General features: G+C 39.6%; 3 protein-coding genes across 4 annotated transcripts; 1 reads left to right on the forward strand and 2 right to left on the reverse strand.

The window, feature by feature from the left end:
* Positions 1 to 97: 97 nt before the first annotated feature.
* Positions 98 to 4198, forward strand: thyn1 (thymocyte nuclear protein 1). Its single transcript, XM_076100079.1, has 8 exons — positions 98 to 440; positions 1349 to 1419; positions 1506 to 1666; positions 1738 to 1806; positions 1924 to 2016; positions 2092 to 2187; positions 2280 to 2430; positions 2515 to 4198. The coding sequence occupies exons 2-8, from the start codon at positions 1371 to 1373 to the stop codon at positions 2559 to 2561; spliced, it is 666 nt and encodes a 221-aa protein (XP_075956194.1). The 5' UTR covers positions 98 to 440; positions 1349 to 1370; the 3' UTR covers positions 2562 to 4198.
* vps26b (VPS26, retromer complex component B) lies at positions 3737 to 8957 on the reverse strand. Its single transcript, XM_076100078.1, has 6 exons — positions 8277 to 8957; positions 7201 to 7357; positions 6855 to 7019; positions 5825 to 6000; positions 5579 to 5721; positions 3737 to 4896 (listed from the first exon to the last, which is right to left on the reverse strand). The coding sequence occupies exons 1-6, from the start codon at positions 8497 to 8499 to the stop codon at positions 4759 to 4761; spliced, it is 1002 nt and encodes a 333-aa protein (XP_075956193.1). The 5' UTR covers positions 8500 to 8957; the 3' UTR covers positions 3737 to 4758.
* A 1119-nt stretch (positions 8958 to 10076) lies between these two features.
* jam3a (junctional adhesion molecule 3a) lies at positions 10077 to 21451 on the reverse strand. 2 transcript variants are annotated; one of them, XM_076101019.1, is made up of 9 exons: positions 19398 to 21450; positions 14031 to 14102; positions 13837 to 13950; positions 13478 to 13630; positions 12506 to 12708; positions 11925 to 12024; positions 11537 to 11666; positions 11395 to 11446; positions 10077 to 11280 (listed from the first exon to the last, which is right to left on the reverse strand). In XM_076101019.1, exons 1-9 carry the CDS (start codon positions 19552 to 19554, stop codon positions 11245 to 11247), a joined length of 1017 nt encoding a protein of 338 aa, XP_075957134.1. In that variant the 5' UTR covers positions 19555 to 21450; the 3' UTR covers positions 10077 to 11244. The 2 variants fall into 2 exon arrangements, with proteins under 2 accessions (XP_075957134.1, XP_075957132.1); XM_076101017.1 differs by lacking the exon at positions 10077 to 11280 and having other exon boundaries at positions 11293 to 11446; positions 19398 to 21451.
* Between the last annotated feature and the right edge of the window lie 399 nt (positions 21452 to 21850).

Here is a 21850-nt window from a genome sequence, read left to right on the forward strand (position 1 = left end):
TGATGAAAATAAAATTGAGAAAAATAGGAAAGAAAAAAGGATTCTCTCTCTCTGTCTCTGTCTCTGTCTCTGTGTGTGTGTGTGTGTGTGTGTGTGTACACTGACTCCTTAAAAGCTCTTTTGGGGGAGATTGAATATAGAAGCCAAAGTGCTAAAAAAACCATCATTGGCTTTATTCTGACTACAGGCCGTGTATCCGAGGACCAACGCCATCAGGATCTATATGAGATGTAGTGATGATCCCAACCAGAGTGAGGCAGCAAAGCGCTACACGCGCCTACTCTGCCGTAAAGCGGAGACACTTCAAGGCAGAAGACTACTAACATCAGCCGGTTGTTGTTGTTTTAGATAAACATCTGGTTCACCGCCTCGTCTCCGTTACTGAGCTCTTCACAGCCGCCTGCCTGAGCTTCTCTACGGGACGTAAACGGGAGGAGACGGTAATCAAATCAAGTGCACCGATAACTTTGTTGACATCACGTGTCGTCCACTTACCTGTGGAGCTCTGTTCAGGTACTTTTTAATCTGTGTTAAAGAGGTTATCTACCGCCCAGAGCTGCAGTGTGACCTCATCTGCATTACTTTAAAATGAGAGGCACGTTTAGTTCACACGTGCTGCTCAGGTTTTAAAGCTAACTAGATGTCCGTGCGTGGTGATGCTTAGAGGAAGAATCATCTTCAAAGTTTCAAGTGGACCTAAAATAAAAGTTCGTTTTAGTATTGTTGTTTTATCAACGTATTCAATTAATGTTTTTATTCTCCTTATCAAATCATAGAAGTCATTCCACTGAATTGAGATCGCTACTGAAAAAAGCAAAGCAATATAATGTCATCATCCTCTGTTTCCAGCTTCAATATTATTATTTTCCCTACTATTATTCTATGTTTTTAAACATGAGAATATGTGTTCACTGTTAAAATAAGACATTAAAAAAACAAAAACTAAATAATTGATATCTTCAACATAATCAGAAATGTATTAACGCAGCAAGTACAAATCATTGTTAGGAGCAGCCCTCGAGACATTTGTTAAAACATTTATTTTTGTAATTTTATGGTTTATTTGTTGGCGATATGGATCACATTCTCCATCACACTGTGCATAATCTATATCGTGATATGGGACTTTATTATTTTAAATTAATTGACAAATTGATAATGGATAAAATGACCAGACAGGAATTACTTTAGTTTTTTTCTAATCCAGCAAAAAAAAACAATGAATCAAAGTTCTGTAATACATCGATGCAAAAATATACGTAATACACATCCAGATGTTAAAGATGGCTACCTCTGTATGAATGAGATAGTTTGAACTCATCAACCCTGTTATGGACGTTGTAAACAGGTTTCTTCACAGACTGTCAGCGATGCCACCAAAGACGAGGGCCAGAGTGAGTAAAAGAACTGCCAGTTCAGGTGAGCAAACGAACATGCAGAGTAAAACTTCTCGTCTGGTTTGGGTGTTTTCTGAGGGACTCATCAGATTATTGCTGCAACGACAGGCAAGGACGATGACGGCGAAGCGGCTGGCGGGAAGAGGAAAGCTGCTGCAGCTCCTGCCGAGTCTGCGAAAAATAAGGAGAGCTCAGAATGTCCACAGCTCTGTCACTGGCTGATGAAGTCCGAGCCAGAGAGCCGCTTTGAGAACGACATCGACGTCAAGGTACAGAGCCTGAACACAGTTTATATTTTAATGTGAGTGGCCTGCACTCCTCTGATGGTCTCATTCTGCAGTTTGGGATAGAGGATCTGAAGGCTTTGCCGGATCAGACTGGTTGCTGGGACGGCGTCCGCAATTATCAGGTAGAGCCACAAAACCGACTCGGTAATGAAAACGATGTTTCCCTCAAATAAGGCACTTCTTTCTCACCAGCCTTGTGCAAATTCTTCCTTCTTGTTTTGTTCCTCTGAATCATCCAGGCGCGCAACTTCATGAGGCAGATGAAAGACGGGCAGCTGGCTTTCTTTTACCACAGCAACTGCAAAGAACCGGGGATAGCGGGACTCATGACAGTAAGTCACGCTGGTATTGTGATGATTTAAACAAAGCTACAGGCATCATTATCCGCTGTATTTCCTTTTTTCTAGATCGTGAAGGAAGCTTATGTGGACCACACGCAGTTTGACAAGAAAGATGTCCACTTTGATGCAAACAGTAAAGCGGACAACCCCAAATGGAGCATGGTGAACTCATTCAGGAGTTAAAAGCACACTGCAGGATCATAACAATGGAGCATGGAGGGGGGGGGGTTTGATGTTGTTTTCTTCTCTCTCAGGTAGATGTCCAGTATCAAAGAATGATGAAGCGTTTTCTCCCTCTGTCTGAGCTGAAGAAGTACCACCTGCAGCATCGCGCCACAGGGGGGCCCCTGAAGGACGCGGCCCTGTTTACGAGGGCCCGGCTCTCTGTGCAGCCCCTGACCCCTGGTGAGTGAGGACGTCCTCCCTCTGTGACGTCTGTCAGTGTTTACCGGTTCTGAGCCCTCGCTCCGTTCTTCTTTTCCTCTGCAGAGGAGTTTGACTTCGTCCTGAGTTTGGAAGATGAAGAACCTTTGTGAGGATTTGGACCAGATGTTGTCGACACAATGAAATCGTGAAGCAGAGACCTTGTTCGCAGCACTGTAGCGTTTATGTTCTTTTGTTCACAAATATTAAATGTGCTTTTGTCAAATAATGGCTCGCATCCAGTCTCTGAACGATACAGAGCAAGCTTCCGTCACAAATTCCCAAATACGAAGTTATCTTCAAACAATCCAAGAAGTCAGAACAATTAGATATTTGGCACTTTATCTTCCAAAAGTACTTTAATGACTGATAATAAAACTAGCTGGAGCAGTTCTTTGGTACTTGCAGTCACCTCCCTTTCCCCTCTTCATTAGAGGGTTAATTCAGATCACCTGTTGGCTGCTGATTATGAATTGAGAGCAGCTTGGTGAGTTTCTCCTCTCGGCCAATCAGGGTGTGATGACGCCTTTTCTTCAGAGCTTAAGAGAGAGGTGTGGAATCACGCTCGCATCTTTCTGATCCTCCTTTGACTTACTGCAGACCTCCTTTTAGCAAATTCTGCCAGAAATGCGTCGGGCTCCTTTGAAACTTCCTTGCTGTCTTTTGCTTTCCTCATAGAGGGTGATTTGGGGCGTTCTGATTCTTCCTCGACTAAATGAAAACCTCCTTTCAGCAGATATTGTTCGCCAGAAACTCTTGCCTTCTTTGATGTCTTTAACTTTTCTATTTCAAGGTGATTTTGAAGCATTCTGAAACTTAGCTGGAGTGAATATTAAGAACACAGTTCCTGAACCTCAATGAATGTATTTTATTTTCATTGAAAGCCCCTTTATACACACTTAACTTGTCGAAGAGGCATTTCTTCATTATGATATACATTTCTGTATTATGTGGTTGGGAAGTGGTTCTCAGGCTTCGTTCTGCTCAGCTGGAATCTGGGTTATCAGTGCGGCCAAATAGCTGCACATTTTTTGTCAAGACAAATTGATAAATAATTTTATGAGTTTCCAGTTTTGTGATTGTTGCAGAGCTCTTAATGATGCTCATGTATTTAAAAAACCTGAAGACTTCGTCACTCATGTTCAAAGCTGTCAAGTGTTAAATTGCTCAGTGACAACACAACTCAGCCGTGTACTGCTTGTAGCAGTGTTGGTATGATGTAGTCAGTGTATGTGGTGGTCTTATTAATAACACTTTCACTCATTGCTGTAAAACAACCAAGTCCAGGTTTTTTTTTTTTTTCATTTGGCATCAATTTATTTGACCTTCAGGGACAAGGAATAATTCATTAGCATTTTGCAAAAGATAGTTCTACTGTAACTCTTTCTCTGGTTAAAAGATTAAAATCATGTTAAAGAGGCAGGAGGATTCCATTTGCTTGATACACTGAGGCACAACGTTTAAGTCTCTAATGAAGAGGATACAGTGGACTTCATACTATCAGACCTTAATACAAACACCCGCTCCTCACAGCCACTGGAATGCCGAGGCAAAGCACGTGAACATGAAAGGTGGTCTTGTGGCACCGCGTACTGTATCGTCAACGTACACAAGCTGGAACAGGATAAAAGGTTTTAGCTGGTCTTATTTACAGATCAAACCACAAAAACACGTGCGATAATACTTAAGCCCTCAAAATGGGAAGTTTCCGCTTCGATCAATTTTTTTTTTTTTTTTGTACACACAGAAACAAACAAACAAACAAAGAGAAAATGTGTTTAGCAAGATAAAGCAGTGCAAAGTGATCTCAGATTTCTTGACCTTACAACAATGTTAGGAATGCATTCGTTAAAGGTGGAATGTTGGAGATACATTTCTGAAAATTCATGACAGTCGAGTCGCATTAATTACGAGATCAGAAATGAATTGATCCTAAAAAAGCGTTAAAGTAACCAACAGAAGGCTTAAAAATTCCAGAATATCACACATGGAAGGTTTTAACACAGTGGACATAGTGAATGATTAGTTTGATTCCCATAAAGAAAAGACAAATGCGTTAACGAGGAAGTACAAGACCAGCGGCCCGAAGCCACTTCGAATGCCTCATGCAAACGGTTTGCATTGTCCACATACTGTATGTATGTGTGACTGTATGTCGGTCTCCCTTCTTCCTCCCTTCACCAGCAGCGGCTACAAATAAAAAAAACAAAAAAAAACAGCTGCGTCACCACATGATGTACAGTTGACGGGGCGGCTCCCGACGCGGACGCCGATTACTCTCGTGAGAGGAGACGGGCGGGCGGCAGACCTCTACCCGCTCTCCTCCTTGGCGGCCTGTTCCAGAGCGCTCTCCGAGGCGGCCGAGCCCTCGAACCTCTGCGAGGCGATGGCCGCCTGATGAGACATGCTCTTCCTCACCACGTCCCCTTTCCTCCACAGCGTGATTTCCTGCACAAGGAAGGGTTCGGAGGGTTTTAGACGCTGTGTGCTTTATTTTTATTTTTTACTGTCTATTGACTTGTTATCCATGAAAGCTCAAGATCATGACAGTAAATCTGGTGTTGCTCTTGTGAGTGGTCACTTAAATAAAAAAAATCATGTTATTAACGTTTGTATATCGGCAGCAAGATGCTCTTCTTTGCCGAGGACAAGAAAATATGTTCCCAGAGCCAAAATTATATTTTCAAATTGCTTGTTTTCTCAATTATTTTCTCCCTTTTTGCTACACAAATGATACCAACAATTGCCGGAATTTTTGGGGATTATTCAACTATTTGTTTCAGAACCAGCTGTTTCTTCAGCAGTAAGTATACAGAAATCAACCCACTTCCTTCCATTTCATGCTGACAGGACATGACGCAGTATGTGCGCCACACAATAATTAAACTGCACCTTTTAAATGCCCCTTGCCGATAAATGTGTTCCACAAATGTAATTGCCTTACGGTCCAAAACTCAAACCACATCCTCAAAGCTGCGTATTAGTATGAACTGTAGTATAGAATTGGGATACAAGCATTGGTCCAATAATTTCACTGCACTTGATGTTTCTCTCTTATCTCTTCCTCAGGAAACCGTGTCACATCCCAAGCAGTATCACTACACATGGCCTCGTTCCTGCAGCAGCCTACCTGCTGCTTGAAGTAGCGTCGCTCCTCCTCGTCGATCAGAACCAGGTTCAGGTAGTAGCGCACGGAGAACTTCTTGTTGATGTCTCGCATGGTGGGAGTCAGATCATAGCCAGCCAGAAATAACCGGATGGGAATGGACTCTCCTGAAACATGGAATAATCGTGTCAGGTTGGATGACGCTCAGTAGATCTTGAGTGAGATGTTTCGTGATTGAAATGGCTGAAATCATGCATAGGCGTCGTTTACCTCTGACCGGAGCTCCGTCCATGATCTCGTACTTGGCGATGGTGTCGTTTTCGTGGTACACACTGGGGCCGGTGCCCGTCGTCTCACGTTTGATGATGTCGATCTCCATGTGTTTGATTTTAATCCTCACCAGCAGGAAGTAGATTTTTCCCACAATGACATCTTTCAGATGGTACCTGTCAGAGGACAGATGAAGACACGAGCAGAAAGGAGAATGAGGGCTGCAGGTCGCTCAGTAACGAAGCACCGACATCTTTTTATTAGTTGGCTACTGGACAGCAGTTGCTGGTTTTTCTTTGTCTTTGATAGTAGATGGTAGTATTCTTTGGGTGTTGGACTGTTGGTTAAACAAGACACTTTAAGACAACAGCTTTGCTGACATTTGATATATCCAGCGATTTGTTAATCAAACAATGAATCAATTATGTAGATAACGGTTAGTTGCAGCTCTATACTCTAAGTCTCACTGCAGTATGTGCTCGACTCATTCACACTATTGCTCTACACGATTACACCGAGGCCAATGTTTCCAAAATGCATTCAGAGACGCTGCATTTATTAGGCTTTCTTGGCTGGATATGGTTCAATGTGTTACCATTATAAAACCTGAGATTTATGGATTTCCTTCCTTCAAAAGACACTTTGTAAATTCAGTTCTGAAAAGTGCCATGAAAAAATAATGCTTGTTCACTTTGACAACTTTGGTTTAGAATGATAATGTTGCCATGTTCAGTTGGTTCATTAATGGTTAAACTAAACGTTTTGTGGTTCCAGCTTCTCAAACGTGAGGTTTTGTTTCTTTTCTCTTGCTTCATATCGTTATAATGATGTGAACATTATTTTTGTTTTTTGGTCAGGCAACACCAGCAAACTGGAGACCTCACCATTAGCTTTGTGACGGACTTTCTTTTTTTTTTTTACTATTTTCTAACATTATATAAATTAAAAAGTTTAATCACTAACAAAGAAATGTCTAGGGATCGATTATTAATGAAAGAATAACTGTTTGTTGCAGCCCTACAAGTCTTACTTGGACTTGTTGTACTCAAACTCGATGTGGAGACAATCTTCTATTCCTACTTCCATCTTGATGGAGGAGTTGAGTTCAGGGTAAGTGCTCAACGTGTGCACCACGATGTCCGTCTCTTTACTGATGTCATTTAGTCGTCTGATCACCGTGGCCCGCAGAAAATATCTGCAAACAAACAGAGCATGAAGACAGTATTATCACACCGAAGCAATAAAATACACACTTCACAGTAAATGTGGGCAACGTTGAGCGTCAAAATGCTCAGTTTAAATGTTAAAGGTTACAGAGGGACACTTAAAGTCCCTCAGTTCACAGCCAATAGAGAGGAGCGAATGATTAAACGTACCGTAGCTTGACGTTCTGGCCCGTGTACGACTCGTAGGGTTTTTCAACATGAGTAAACTCAAAGTCGAAGGTCTGCGACTGAGTTATTTCTCCCGGTCTTGCGAGATCTTTCACCAGAGAAACGAACTCATGATGGTTTCCTCTGTCGTAATACAGCTCTAGAAGAAAGACGCAAAAGCAGAATAAGTGCTGATGTTACCGATTTACGTTTGTGACGGATGTACAGAGATAAACTTCAATTTAAACTGGCCATGTTGTCCATCATTTGTTGTGTTTTCTATAATTCTGCCAAATGCTGATTCCACTTATATTTGGTCTTTATTTGAATATGATTATGCTATTCACATATTAAGGTTTAAATTAGAGTCTCACCTTAAATGTTAGTTGCAATTTTAGTTGTTAGTAGATTTTCCAATAGTGTTCTGTTACTTTGAGATGTTTTGGGGAGGGTGTTGCTATTTTTCTCTCAGTCAAGGGAAGGGTCCCAGGACAATATTGATCAGGTTTAAGAGTGCCCGTGGCTCAGATGGTGCCGCTCATGTATGACCATTACGTTCAAGTCTCAGGGTTCACAGAGTGCTCAAAGACTCTTCTAACTACCCTGTTTGCTAAACCATAAAAAAAAAAACATTTTTAACCCGTTCCCCCGAGCTGGAAATGACACATCTCCTCGGTTAGTTTGTTCTTTCCAAAATATGTAACATCATCAAATAACAACTATGTCACTCTGGCTCCAGGGATTGGTAAATAGGGCTGCACCTTTAGAAGCTGCTTAGTCTTCTTTAGTTGTTTATCAAAATGAATATGTGTTCATCCTGATGATGGGGAGAGTCTTAAAGCAAATAGCACAATATTTAAAAGTAATATAACCCGATTGAACTGGTTCAGTTCATTTTGCCATTAAAAAAGCCCCCACACCAATGATTGGTGTACATAATGTTTATTCTATGAACCATAATTCCATAACATGGGTATAAACAGAGGCCAGACTTCTGTGTGAACTTGTGAAATCTTTGGTGAACACATGTAAAGACGTCTCTATTGTGTCCGTCTTATTGATTTTTTTTTTCCACCTACCTATTTGTCCAACAAACTCTACTTTGATGCCCTGGTGCTCCAGCCTCTTGCCGGGGTTCTTCAGCGTCACGTTCACCTTTCCACTCACTGTCTCGCCGTCATAGAAAAGAAAGTATTTATCTTTCTTTCCATCTTCAGTCTTGTGCTCAGCCCTCTTCCTCGTTTCCGCGTCATTCAGGACTACATCAACTTCTGCACTTTGTCCAAAACTGAAGAAACTCATCTTGTGTAAACTCTTGTTAGCAAACTAATGCAAAAAAAAAAAAAAACCTGCTAATGTTTCAAAGTAAAACAACACAGACACACACTAAGGCCTGCAGGTTGTGCGACCTCAGTTCCCTGTCGGAGCACGAGATACTCTATTAAACGTGTAAAAAGTCGATGTTGGATGTTTTAGAGATAGCTCCACATTAGCTACATGTCCATACCGACCAAGCGAAATTGCAACACGACGGCACAACAAGAACGCAACAATAACACGTCCATCAGCAGATGAGCCGTTTATTTTCTTCTTCTGGTGACCTTTTATCGTAGATAGTCTAACGTTACACCGCGTGCACACTAGTACTCTCCGTAACGGACACAATCCTCGCTATGTGAATGTATATTACATGTTTGTTTTCTGTAAGAAACGACGGTGTATGTTGTCAAATAACCAGGATGTACGCCACCTGCATTGGGTTAACTACTTCCGGGTGGGGGTTTTCAAAATAAAATTCCAGAAGCGTTTGAGCTGAAGTTCCAAACCACGTTCTAAACTACTGTTACTATACTATATATATAATGTATATAATATATATATATATTACTATATATAATGTACAATCATGTTATATATATATATATATATATATATATATATATATATATATATATATATATATATATATACTAGGTATAAAATATATATTATATAATATATATTATGTATAATGTTCTATTATATAATATATATAATATATATATATAATGTATATTACTAGATATAATGTACTATTATACTATATATATACTATATATTATATATATGATATACTATGTATAATGTACTATTATATGATATATATAATATATATATGACTATATATAATGTACTATTATATTATATATATTATGTATACTATCCATAATATAAATAATATACATATCATATAATGCATACTATATATAATGTACAATATATAACTTATAATACTATATATAATGTACAATATATAACTTATAATACTATATATAATGTACTACTACTGTTCTGGTTCCAAACCAGAATTGAGAGCTGTTTAATGCTTTGTCTATGCTTCTAACCAAGGTGAAAACAAAGTACCAAATATTAGTACTATATTTATTTAGAAAGCAACGGGGAGTAAAGTTATTTACTTCAGTGTAAGCAGCGGCAGCACAAGGAAAACATATTCCATTACGATGACTTCCTGCATATTTATAATATTAGATTATAATTCCCAATGTTTTTAAGCAGCTTTATTGTTGTAGCTGGCTGAAGTAAAGCTGATTTGAACTTCTTTATACTTACTGGTGAAAACCACAGTCTATGGTGAAAAATAAGTGTATTTACCCAAATAGGCGACTGTACTTAAGTATAATGTTTGGTGGAAGTTTATATTAATAATAATGTATGATATTTTACTAGCTCATCACAGGTTTTGTAAAATGGCATCTTCATATGTAGAGTTATTAGTAGCTGTCAACATATGTAGTATAGTACTAGTTCTCTCTATAATGTAGTGGAATAGAAGTATAAAGAAGCATACAGTAGAAAGCACCTCAAACCAGTTTAGAAATGTTATATATGTTGTCACACATTAAACTGCCGCTGTATCATTAGTTTCTCGTCCTTTCTCAAAATCAATCTGACAATACACATGACCACAACATTTACAGTTCAAACGTATTTAATAGTAACAAAATAACATGAACATATAGCATTAATATCAAATGAACAGTGGACATTTTACAACAGTTCCTGAGTTGTTACACAAATCATTGACACTAATGTTTGAAATGACAGGCTCAACACTGCAGATACACACTGAACAGTAAATACTGTAAATTTATAACAGATTTATTGCAGTATTTACAATAAGGTATGGAGTGCAATATATGCAAATTAAAAGATCAAAGATGTATGTATTTATGTACATCAAATACTGAGTCAAAACTGGACAATATGTCCAATACTCACAAAATAATTAGTAAAGCATAGAAGGTCACTTATACACAGAAACAGCACTCTAAAAATCATACTTCACCACCTTTATAGTACATATTGACTTTGCAGCATAGTGGGATATATGTTGTTCAAACTCACAAGTTACTCTGTACTCGTATAGACTTGTTATTATCTGTGAATATAAGAAAGGCGGGTAACTTGTGCCTTATGAATCTGAGCTCATCAGTCTTTTACAGTCTGCTGCTTATTGCCTGTATAACTACAGTATGTACAAAAAACTGTTGCAAATTATCCCCACGTGAAACAAAATAAGAACATGTTTATCTTATGAACAAATATAACGTAAATGAGTTTTGTCAAACGATTTCAGTTTACTCAGTAAAAAGTTTTAAGAGATATAAAAGAAGATTTGTCCAAAAGACGTTGAAGGAATGTCGCTTGCGGCATCTTCTGCGATGACACCGTGGGCCAAATATCAAATCCCACTAAAACATTGTGGCAAATGAGTTAAAATAAACTAAATATGGAGTAAAAAATGTTTCAACCGAAATGAATACTAACAGAGAAGAAGATTTATATAAAAAAAAAAAACATGAAACAGTGCCACAAAATGATATCAAAATTACTTTGGCAAGTTTGTTGATTTGACTTTGATGTGCATCAGAGAATAATGTGCCATGTTACACCTCAAACGTTACCGTCTGGAGAATCATTGTAGCAGTTTAACCTCAACAGTTCTTTGCCTTGTCTTGGGTTTCATCTCGTCCTCCGTCTCCGCTGTCAAATGATGAATGAGGACTTGTGGCGAAAATGGCCCTGTGGAAAACAGGAATTATAAAATATGTATGCACAGCTGATCCTTTAATAGTTTAATTTCTTCACAGTAAGACATGCAACAAATACTGTGTATGCTCTGAAGATTTTGTTTACCTCATCTGCATCGGCATATTCAACACCTTCATTCTGTGCTGGCCAATTGTAGCTGAAATAAACAAATTTTAAAAAAAGACACAATAAAATACGAAAATCCTACAAAATGTTGCTTCTTTCGTTCTTCAGAGATTGTACTCACTTATTTTCAATGTGGCCTTTTTTGTAGAAGCATCCACGTTTAAGGGAATGACAAATCAAAGCAGCCAAACAGAAGAAAACAGTCACTGCACCAAAGGACTTGAGGAAAATCCCGAGGATGTCGACGTTATCTGCAACAGGACACAGAGATGATTGTCTTCACAGAGTTAGGCGGCATGGGAGATATGGAGTATTATGATCTGTGCACTTGTATATTTTGATTATATGTATTTAACATGGGGCTGAAATCATCACTTTAAGTAAAGATATCAAACGTTTTCTTCTGATAGGAAGCTTCATACCATTAGACACAACACAAGTAAGACAGCTTTAGATAAAACTCTTGTATCTTGGAGAGAAAATAGTGACTCAGGCGTTTAGACACTCACAGACTTCCATCATTTGTGAAGGACACTGTGCATGTCCGGCATCATTCTTTGCCTGGCAGTAGTACTCCCCTGCGTCCTCCTTCCTCACTCTTCGAAATTTCTGAGTAGACATTTTTAGAGACTTTTCAGTGCAATGACAGACAGCTGCGCTGTCAACAAAATGCTGAAGGATGCTTTTCTGTGGATCAAATCTTATGACATTTCCTAAAGACCGATTGTCTTCCAATGTGTTGTAACATTTCATGACATGGAAATGTGTTTAGTAACATGGTTGTTATTGTGTCTTTAAAGTACACCGTAAACACATCCCCTTGGCTTTGAATGCAACATTATCCTTCTTTCATATGCTGGTTTAAGGTTTAGCTTCCTTTATCTTTATATGCACGGATTTGTTAAATCACATTTACATTACTGTAGATTAGATGCACAAACAGAACAGCATGTCAACTACTTCTTCCACATTTGACTGAGGCAGATCCTGATAAGTTGATTTCTAATAACATAGTAACATCAATAGTAAATACATTTCTTTAGTGCTAGTTTTTCTAAAATAAACATGTCACACCGTGTGTCTTTCTTACCAGGCCTCCAGTGTCAGGGTTGATGCTATATGAAGAGTTGACCAACTTCGGGCTGTTCTTGGGGTCCTGAGGAAGCTCCTCGCTGTTGTGGAACCAGCGGTACTGAGAAGCAGGGAAGCCCTCGTTCTCCAGACATCGCAGCTCGGTTGATGTTCCAACTGTGACCGCCTCCGGCACGCTGCACCGTGGGACCACAGGTTTCACTGCACACAGACACAGGCACACGTCAAGCTACTGCAACCACTGTTAGTCATCAATTATATGTATGCATATATGTATAATTTAATCAATCACTTGATGCATAAACTGTCTAAATATGGCAAATCATCATTATAGGTTAGCAGAGCCTGAAGTAAAGGAATGGTAAGACATTTTAGGAAATACACAATACAGTCCCTGTCCTTTACATATGATATATATATAGTTTATCATAATGACGGGAATCACTGGAAGTAGGTACGTAAAGATTTAATAACATAGCACTTTTCAAAACAAAGTGTGTCACAATAAAAGCATTAAATATCAAGAAGTATTAAAAAGAAGAAAAAAAAAATGAACAAAGAATTTACAAAACAGAAAAAACATTAATAAAAAAAGAAAAACATCAGTAAAAGAACAAAAAAACACTTAAATTATAATAGTTGGAGGGAAACTATTAGAAATGTAGGTTTTAGGTTGTACTCGGGGGCCTTCGTCGTGTGGCCTGATAGTCGGCCTTGCTGTTTTCACCTGCTTCCAGCCTTTATGCTAAGCTACTTTTGTACTTTTTCTGTGGCCCAGGTGTAAGATTGGTGTTGATTTTCTCATCCATGTCTTGGCAAGACAGCAAAATCTGTCAAACTATCCCTTTAATATAAATGTAAAATGAACTGATAATCCTTTAATATAAACTGAATATATACGTATACGTATATATATATATACGTATATAAGTCTTCAGTCACGGACCCATGTGGCACCAGCTCACCGTACCTCTTACTGCAAGACTAATGAGTATCTCATCAAAGTCCCTTTGATCGTCGATGGCGGCCACCTCGCAGCGGTACTCTGCCGTGTCTGACCGAGTGGCGTTAAAGATCATGATGTTGGCCGGCTCTCTGAGCTGAGCTCTGTGCTCCAAGTCCCCTTTTCAAGAGAGAGGGGAAAGAAAAAAAAAATCACTTTACAATTGCTCATTCACATACACAGTGTGACTTCACAGTCCGGGAAAAACAGAAATCAAAGCCAAGTTCTCTTAAGGTACCATTCATTCAGCTAAGCCTTGAGCCCTGAGACATCACTTTGGTTGACGGGGCTTTAAAAAAAAAAGGGAGAGTTTGCAAGCGGTTTACCTGCTATCCTGTTTAGAAAGTACACATAACTGGGGACACCGTTCTTAATCTTTTTCCATTCAATCCTCGGGTTGTTTGTGGAGATGGACTCTATTAAACAGGTCAGTTCGATGGCTGTGGGGGGAAACAGAACGCATCAGGAAAAGAAAAGCTACTTTAGCTAAATAGGTTAGAGTGATTTTCCAGCAACTTACGCTCAAACTCATTTGCCCACACAATCTTGTCGGTGGTTCGGAGGATTACCCCCAGTGATGATGGGATGTGACCTGCGGGGAGGAAAAAGAAGGAAGACACTAAATGCTGAGTAACCCTGATGGCACACAAAAACACAAGCAATTTCATTAGCGGACATTATCAACTGGGCATGTTTCCTAATAAACGGTGGATTAGAGTGATAAATATAGAACCTCTCAGACAGCCTTGGGATCTGATTCAGAGTTTCTTATTAATCACTTCACATTTCTGTTTAAGAGGATTAACACCTGGAGCCAAAATGTGTTCTCACATGCAGTTAATGTGTGTGCTGCACGGGATCGGCTTTAGGAAAAGAACTGACTCTTGAGAGTAAATATTATTTGATTTGGGTCCTTTATAATGGTTATTTTTTAAAATAATTTGGCTGGTGATGAAACGGGAGAGCAGGTTTTAAATGTTAAATTGCTGCAATGAAGATGTGTTTATAGTTTCAGCTTTGCTCTTGTGCTCCGCATTTTAAATGAAACCCTGACTGAAGTTAAAGTGCTGACTTTCAGCTTTTTTGTTTGACACGCCCTGGAGAGCCAATGTGGGAGGACTTTTATGCAGAGTCCCTCCAGTTTTAGGACAATGCAGCAAGACAATATTCATAAGCATACAAGACAAGGCATCCACAGAGTCTTTTAAGGCCAAAACGAATCCCCTGACCCCGGTCTAACTGAGCATGTGTTTCAATTAATGAAGACCGAGACTGAAGGCAAAACGCTCCTGAAACAAGTCAAACCTCAAGATACTTTCATGCAGCAAATATGTACAAATAAGGGGTTTCAAATGATCTATGAGCACTTCATGGGGTTTATGTGTTTATACTGCACAGGGGTGGCAGTTTATTTAACCACAGACACTCATATAATGAGAAGTAGAAGTAGAGACAATGCCCTCGGACACAGATTGGACGTGGTTGTCTGATGTTAGAACATGAACATCTGCATCGCTAGCTCCCTGGGTCTCACTTATTGGGTGACAATGTCCCTCTGAGGAACAGCTGGAGTTGGTCAGCGATGTGGCACTCATTAGAGCAGAAAGCCTACAACATTACAAGAGCTCGGATTTATTTCATTGTTTTTCAAGTTAAGTGAAAGAGCTTCTTCGCTAAACTGTGACACTAATTAACACTGAGGTTTATAGGATAAATAATTTATCAAAATCCCTGAACAAAACAAATCACGAGCACAAAAATAACTTGACAGTGGGGATGTGCTTTAAATTCGAAGCATATTTAATCAGCCGTCTTGTTCCCCTCCGGCACAAACAACACATGAGATATACTTATTTTAAGTTCCTTGCTTGAGTGCACTCCTTAAAGCAATCGGTGTTATTTCACAAATGTCAGCTCGTAATGGCAAGGGGCATAATTCACCAGTTTTGTCAAACTTGGGCCAGCAGAATACCAATTTGAGTGGAAAATAAGTGAGCAAAGAGCGATGGGGTGTGCAACAACAAATAAGGAAAACATAAAAATTACCCACGTCAAGTGCACACATAATTCCACAGTGTGTGTGATTTAAAAGGCTGAGGACAAATAAGCACGTTTCCACCTTCCACTGGTACCCTCCACTCAACCCATTGTGTCTGTGCCGCTTCCAAATGCAATAATCGCCGGGTACACATGCGACTAACAGCACCCCTGCTGAGTAATGAAGGCATTATCGCTCCCAGTGGAGGCAGTGTGAGGGGGGGTTTCAAATGAAGGCTGAAATTAGATAACAATAATTATCTGAGCGGGCCTTGAATACCGCAAGACATCCCCCCCTCCTGTGTGCCAGGAGGCCCCGTGCACTCTGACTAACTGTCTGTCTATTCACAGGGGCCTTGTTACGACATTTATCCGGCTAACATATAGCCGACGCTCGGCCTGAAAGTGATGGAAACGTGGGTCCTGCCAAGGCTCGAGCACAGCTGCGGACACTGATGGGATGTGACTTCCAGGTCTCAGCTTCCGTCTCTGTTGCTGACTTTCCCACCCTGTACATCAAGAAGCTATTTATAGCCCAGCTGTGACTGGACATCCCATGAGACACACGGAGAGCTCCGTCCAACAAACGCTCCCTCGGCATATGCGAGACGGAGTGAGGAGTTGTCTTTCTACAGCGGAGGCAAGTTCACCAACAAGGGGGGACAAAAGTAAAACCTGCAGCGCTAAGGCTTTCAAATATAGACGTCTGATCGAATCTGCTACAACCACACTGCACAAGTATCGCACTACAACAAAAAAAACTCCCATCATTTCATGGATTTCAACATAGCAGTGTGTAATGTTATTCTACGTTTACAGGAAATAATCATTAATAATTAAATTGTGCTGAAGCACTCTGGAACTCTGATAAACACTCCTTGGGGGTGACCTTTGTTATATGTCACCCTCCCCCCCTTCTGTCTTTGGCAAAACATTACCAAAAAAGAAACTGTTCCATAAATACAGTCTTCAGTCCTTATTATTCACAGAAAATAATAACTCATACTGAGAGAATGGTTTTGGTTCACACTTTGAACACTCTGAACAGAAATTGAAAAAGATATATACATATATATATGTATGTATGTATATATGTATATATATATATATATATATATATATAGTATATATATAGTGTACTAACTGCACAACCAGGCACATTTTTGACATGATTCTTTTAAAAAGAAGTAGGCCGTGGGAAAGTATGACCACAGTCGATTAGCATGACAATGTGTAGCCAATTACTAATACTTAGAGCTTAGAATAAAAGCATCCACACAACAATGGTTGGTCCCCCGGTGACACAATGTAGGTTGAAAAGAAGACAATATTTTTGAATTATTAGAGAAAATAATCTCAGCGCTTGCTGGAAAGCAAACACAAGCTCATTCTTAATCCCTGTGTTTTTGTAATGAATAGACAAAGCAGGTCTGTAGTCTGTTCTGAGAGAAATGTGCTCTTAAATGGCCACGTTCTGCAATCCTCTTACGCACTAAATATGACTCCCCACCCCTGGAACAAAAACAAAATAAATGTTGAACCAGTGCATCTATAAAAAGCGTCTTCCCCAAACATTCCAGCGCAGTCGCAGCAAATATGCTGAAGGCAGAGTTAGCGAGCTGCATGGATCATGGACCACTGGAGTGAATGTGTACTGTAACTAATCACTCCAGTGGATCAGTGTGAAACAATCATGTTGAGGAAACGTAAGAAAAGGGGGCTCGAGAACTGTGTTTTGTTTTCGAAAGCCATCGTAGCCGACCAAAAGGACACTGGTGAGGACACAAGGCCTCCGCTGCAGGATCATAGACTAAATAAACAAAGAGATATCAACAATTTTCCAAGATCCTAAATATGTCTGACTATGCTGAGTTTAAGACAAATGTGACTTCCAGAGCGTGGAGTCCAAGCTTTAATAAAAACAAATAAAACAAGCAATCTGAATACACGTCCTTGATAGATGAATCGTTCTATAGATCGTTTTATCGTGTCATAAATCGATCTACAGAACTAATAATCTATCTATCAAGAAAATAATCGTTAATTGCAGCCCTAGTGTAACATTATAGAGCTTCAATTAACAGCAGGAACAAGATGATGAAGTATATATACGATACTGTCAGTGTGGAATAACATGATAATCTTCATGCGAAAACATTCATTTTGTCTTACTTTGAACTAAATTATTTAAATGTAAATGTGCAAGTCACATGAAGCATGAATTAAACAACATGAATCCTATTCATTATCTAAACCTAAGGGCAGACTAAAACTGGAGGGCAGAACTTCAGACTAAACATTTGAATCATGTCTGCTGCTATTATGGTAGTGAGCTACATTCACCCACTGGGCTTCAGAACCAAAACACACCGCCAAGAACGTGATAAATGAAGCGCTGCGTCGTCAGTCGCTTAGTCATTTGATTCACACGTTTTGCAGAGGAGCGGGTTTCAAAAGTTCAACCCTTACTAATGCAATCTGCCATTTGGAAATAACTCACTCCACTGCCAATTTTACATTTTCCACAGCAGGGTGACCTCACGCCGAGTGCACACACCAGGGGTGGATATAACGCATCGCCCAGCATCAGCTACATTGATCAGCTCCAAAGCTCCAGCTGCTGTTGTTGTTGTTGGGCAGGGATGATGATGAGGTGTGTCATCTCCAACAACACCATGTCTCACTCTTCATTTTGAACACACTAATAGCACTCCGCTCATCATCGTCAATCAGTATACGTGATCACTAAAGGTCAGTTCACACACTCTCGGATGGTGATTCAGTTGGTCAGAGAGAGAGAGAGAGAGATGGCATTTGGACACTAGAGTTGACTCGTGTGAACTCAATGTATGGGTCAGTGGTGATGCTGTTTATTCACAGTCTACGTGCTGCACGCTCAATACATACAGTAGATGCATGTTATTTGTGTTTATTCAGTCTACGTGCTGCACGCTCAATACATACAGTAGATGCATGTTATTTGTGTTTATTCAGTCTACGTGCTGCACGCTCAATACATACAGTAGATGCATGCTATTTGTGTTTATTCAGTCTACGTGCTGCACGCTCAATACATACAGTAGATGCATGTTATTTGTGTTTATTCAGTCTACGTGCTGCACGCTCAATACATACAGTAGATGCATGTTATTTGTGTTTATTCACAGTCTACGTGCTGCACGCTCAATACATACAGTAGATGCATGTTATTTGTGTTTATTCACAGTCTACGTGCTGCACGCTCAATACATACAGTAGATGCATGTTATGTGAGATGCTCTTGCAGGTCCTGTGATGTATACCCTTTGTCTCATGGGATGACACGACAGGTCCCGTTATGTTACCATGTGGTTGCTTTTTTTCTTTCACCCGAAGTTTTTTTTTTTTTAAGGATAGAAATTGTCCTCACTGACAAATAAACACACGAGCTGATGTCGAGACGTGGTTAGTTTCTCTCATACAGCGACACTTCACGCTAACACTATGCTTGTTGTGAACGGGCTCTGGATAGCATAACGGCACCGTTGACTTAAATTAAACGTGAATGATGCTCTTAAAACTACGTCATTTTTTTTTTTGTCAGGATTAATTCTCACAACAGCAACGTGACGTTACCGTTAAGGGGGAAATACAGCGCTGACAGTGAAACCTCCCAAATACTACCGTGCATTACGATAAAGCTTTCTTGACATTTCACAACCTGTTCATGTCGAGCTAACGTCTGTGGTCTGCACCGTTAGCATTGACAGCTCCGATACAGCTGTGATTTTAAGGCTACACAGCTGCCGCACCTCGTCCCAGCACAGCGACGTTTTCACAATAGCATTGTAGGAAAGGAAGGGTAACTTACCTAAGCTGGTGTACAGAACTAAACAAGCCACGAGTCGCGGAATCGCCATCTTGCAGCGTCTCATCTGTCGGTTGCAGTTGCACACACTCAGCAGCACCTCTGAGAGGTATGAGGATGGAGGGCAGACTGGTGGATGTTGCCATCGACGAGTTTCCATAGCTACAAGCGTGATCGGAGGTTGCGCCCTAAACCGTGCCTGACAGGCAGTAGGCGGGGCCAAATATGTACTCCTCCTTTTCCAGGATAAAAAAAACAAAAACCCTATGATCTTAACCTCCCTCCAACAATGTTCATTAAATATATATTAAAAGAAAACCATGTAAAAAAAAGCAATTTAAGACATAAATTATATATATATAATTCATGTCTTTAATTATATTATTATCTTATATGTGTATATATCTCATTTGATTTTAACAGCTAGTGGTCTGAAAAGAGCATCACAAGTTTCATAAATGTAAAAAGTCTTAATTATATTGTATGGAAATAGGCTACTGACTGAAGACTTTGTGTCTTATTAAAAAGTAAAATCGAATTATGTAAAGATTCAAATTAGTTTATGTCCTATAGTTTGTAAAGAATGAAAAACACTTTGTCCAAGGCTGGATTACCAACTGGGTTTGGCCAACAATTGCCCTGCGTCTCCAAAGGCTCCGGGCTGACCTTGCAGGTTGTGATAATTCAATTTATTGCATGTGATCTTTCCTGCCTGTTTCCTGACTCTGGAGGTGTACAAGTCCAGGATGGAGGGCAGGTATCAACGGGGTTAAATGGCTCAGCTTTCATCAGTTTCTGTGATTGCTGATACGTAGCAGCGTTGGTTGGCATGTAAATCTATAAACCAACACTTACATTTTTCCAGTTGCCAAATATTTTAGTGTTGTGATCCCTTTCATTTCTGGCGTTAAAGCGTTACTACGCTGGGTGGAAGATGTGAGCGCATCTCTAATGAGGCCGACCAACAAAGATTATCCCTACATGATCTAATCTGTAGCGTTTTATTAACTCACTGTCATTCAGCGTAGGGAGATTATTTCTCCTACCGCTTTGTCTTTCCACCATTTATTCCCTCTTAAGAAACTCTGAAGTCTCTCAAAAGTCCTCCTCCCTTCTTCAAAAAGTTTTCCACTTTAGAAGCTCTTTTACGTACTAAGATTTTAATCATCTTTCATCTTTACCATGATCTTGTCTAACCTGTAAGGGGAAATCCTTATAAAATGACATAATTCTAAGAATTGATTTAGTATTTCATTACTACAAGCAACTCTTTTCACTATGGAATCTTTATGAATACGGCCCATGATTTTAGCATGTTGTTGCCACACCCAAATAGGGTACGGCCATCTTTGTTTGAACCCTGTAGCACTTCATGGACCTGCACGGGAACCGTGATGTCTCTCCTACATTTAAATGGTAAATTGTGATAAGATCAAGGAATGGAAAGTAATACAAATTTCAAATGTGCATATTTTCTCAAAAATGGCGGAAATAGCCTGATAGTTGCACCAAATATACCATTTCAGAACTTGTACCCGAAGAGCTGACTGTGTCCTCTAGGAAGCGAACTTCTTTCAAGCGCATCCTATGGAGGTAGAAATAAGTCAAACTGAAAGAGCAGCCTCTACTATCGATAACTTTAAATTTCATGATGATACATGATTTCAAAAGAAATGTTGTCCTACTTGGCAGTGTGTTAACGTTAACTCGAATGGGGCCATTTTAAAACATGGTCAATTTAGTTGACAAAAAAAATGCAATAGAATCAGCAATCAGATTTAATTTGTCAACCAGATATCAGGAACAGAGAGCACTGGAGGACTCTATAGTTGTCTTCATTTTATAGTCGAGTAAATGTACTATGTAGTATCTATCAGTGGCAAAAGGTCGTTGCCTGGAAGACAAAGTTGAGGGCTCCTGCAGCATAATAAATCACAAGGGCATCAGGGCAGAAGATGGATCGTTCATAGAAAGGATTTGCCCTTACATCATAGTGCTAGGCATTGATTCTATAGACCAATCTCTCCTTTGGACCAGCGCTCATTCCTAATCCTTCACCAAACGTACTGATGGTGCAAAATGCAAAATTGAATGAAAAGAAAAGCAGAGTATTTTGGAATACCGGAATTTTGCATGAAAATAGCATTAATCCTCTTGAAGTAGGTCTATGCTGCTGACCCTTCTAAGATTAAATTAATGTAATTTATCTGCAAGTTGTGTCTATTTTCATTGCTAACTGTGGACGCAGCAGCTGCTTAGTTTCCAACAAATAAACAGAAGGTGGCAGTGTAACACCAGACATCATTGCAGCTGTCAGATGGATCCAATTCACTGGTTCTTACCTAAATGTTTAGGAAATAACGATAGTAATAATATATGTAGTTGATTTTGTGATTCTTCAGAAAATCCGTTATGTTATAGGAAGTGTCTGTGTACAATTTTCCATTTCTAGTAAC

This window comes from Anarhichas minor, unplaced genomic scaffold (assembly GCF_050575085.1).
Source record: "Anarhichas minor isolate MPS153535 unplaced genomic scaffold, ASM5057508v1 ptg000026l, whole genome shotgun sequence".
In the NCBI taxonomy this organism is placed as follows: Eukaryota; Metazoa; Chordata; class Actinopteri; order Perciformes; family Anarhichadidae; genus Anarhichas; species Anarhichas minor.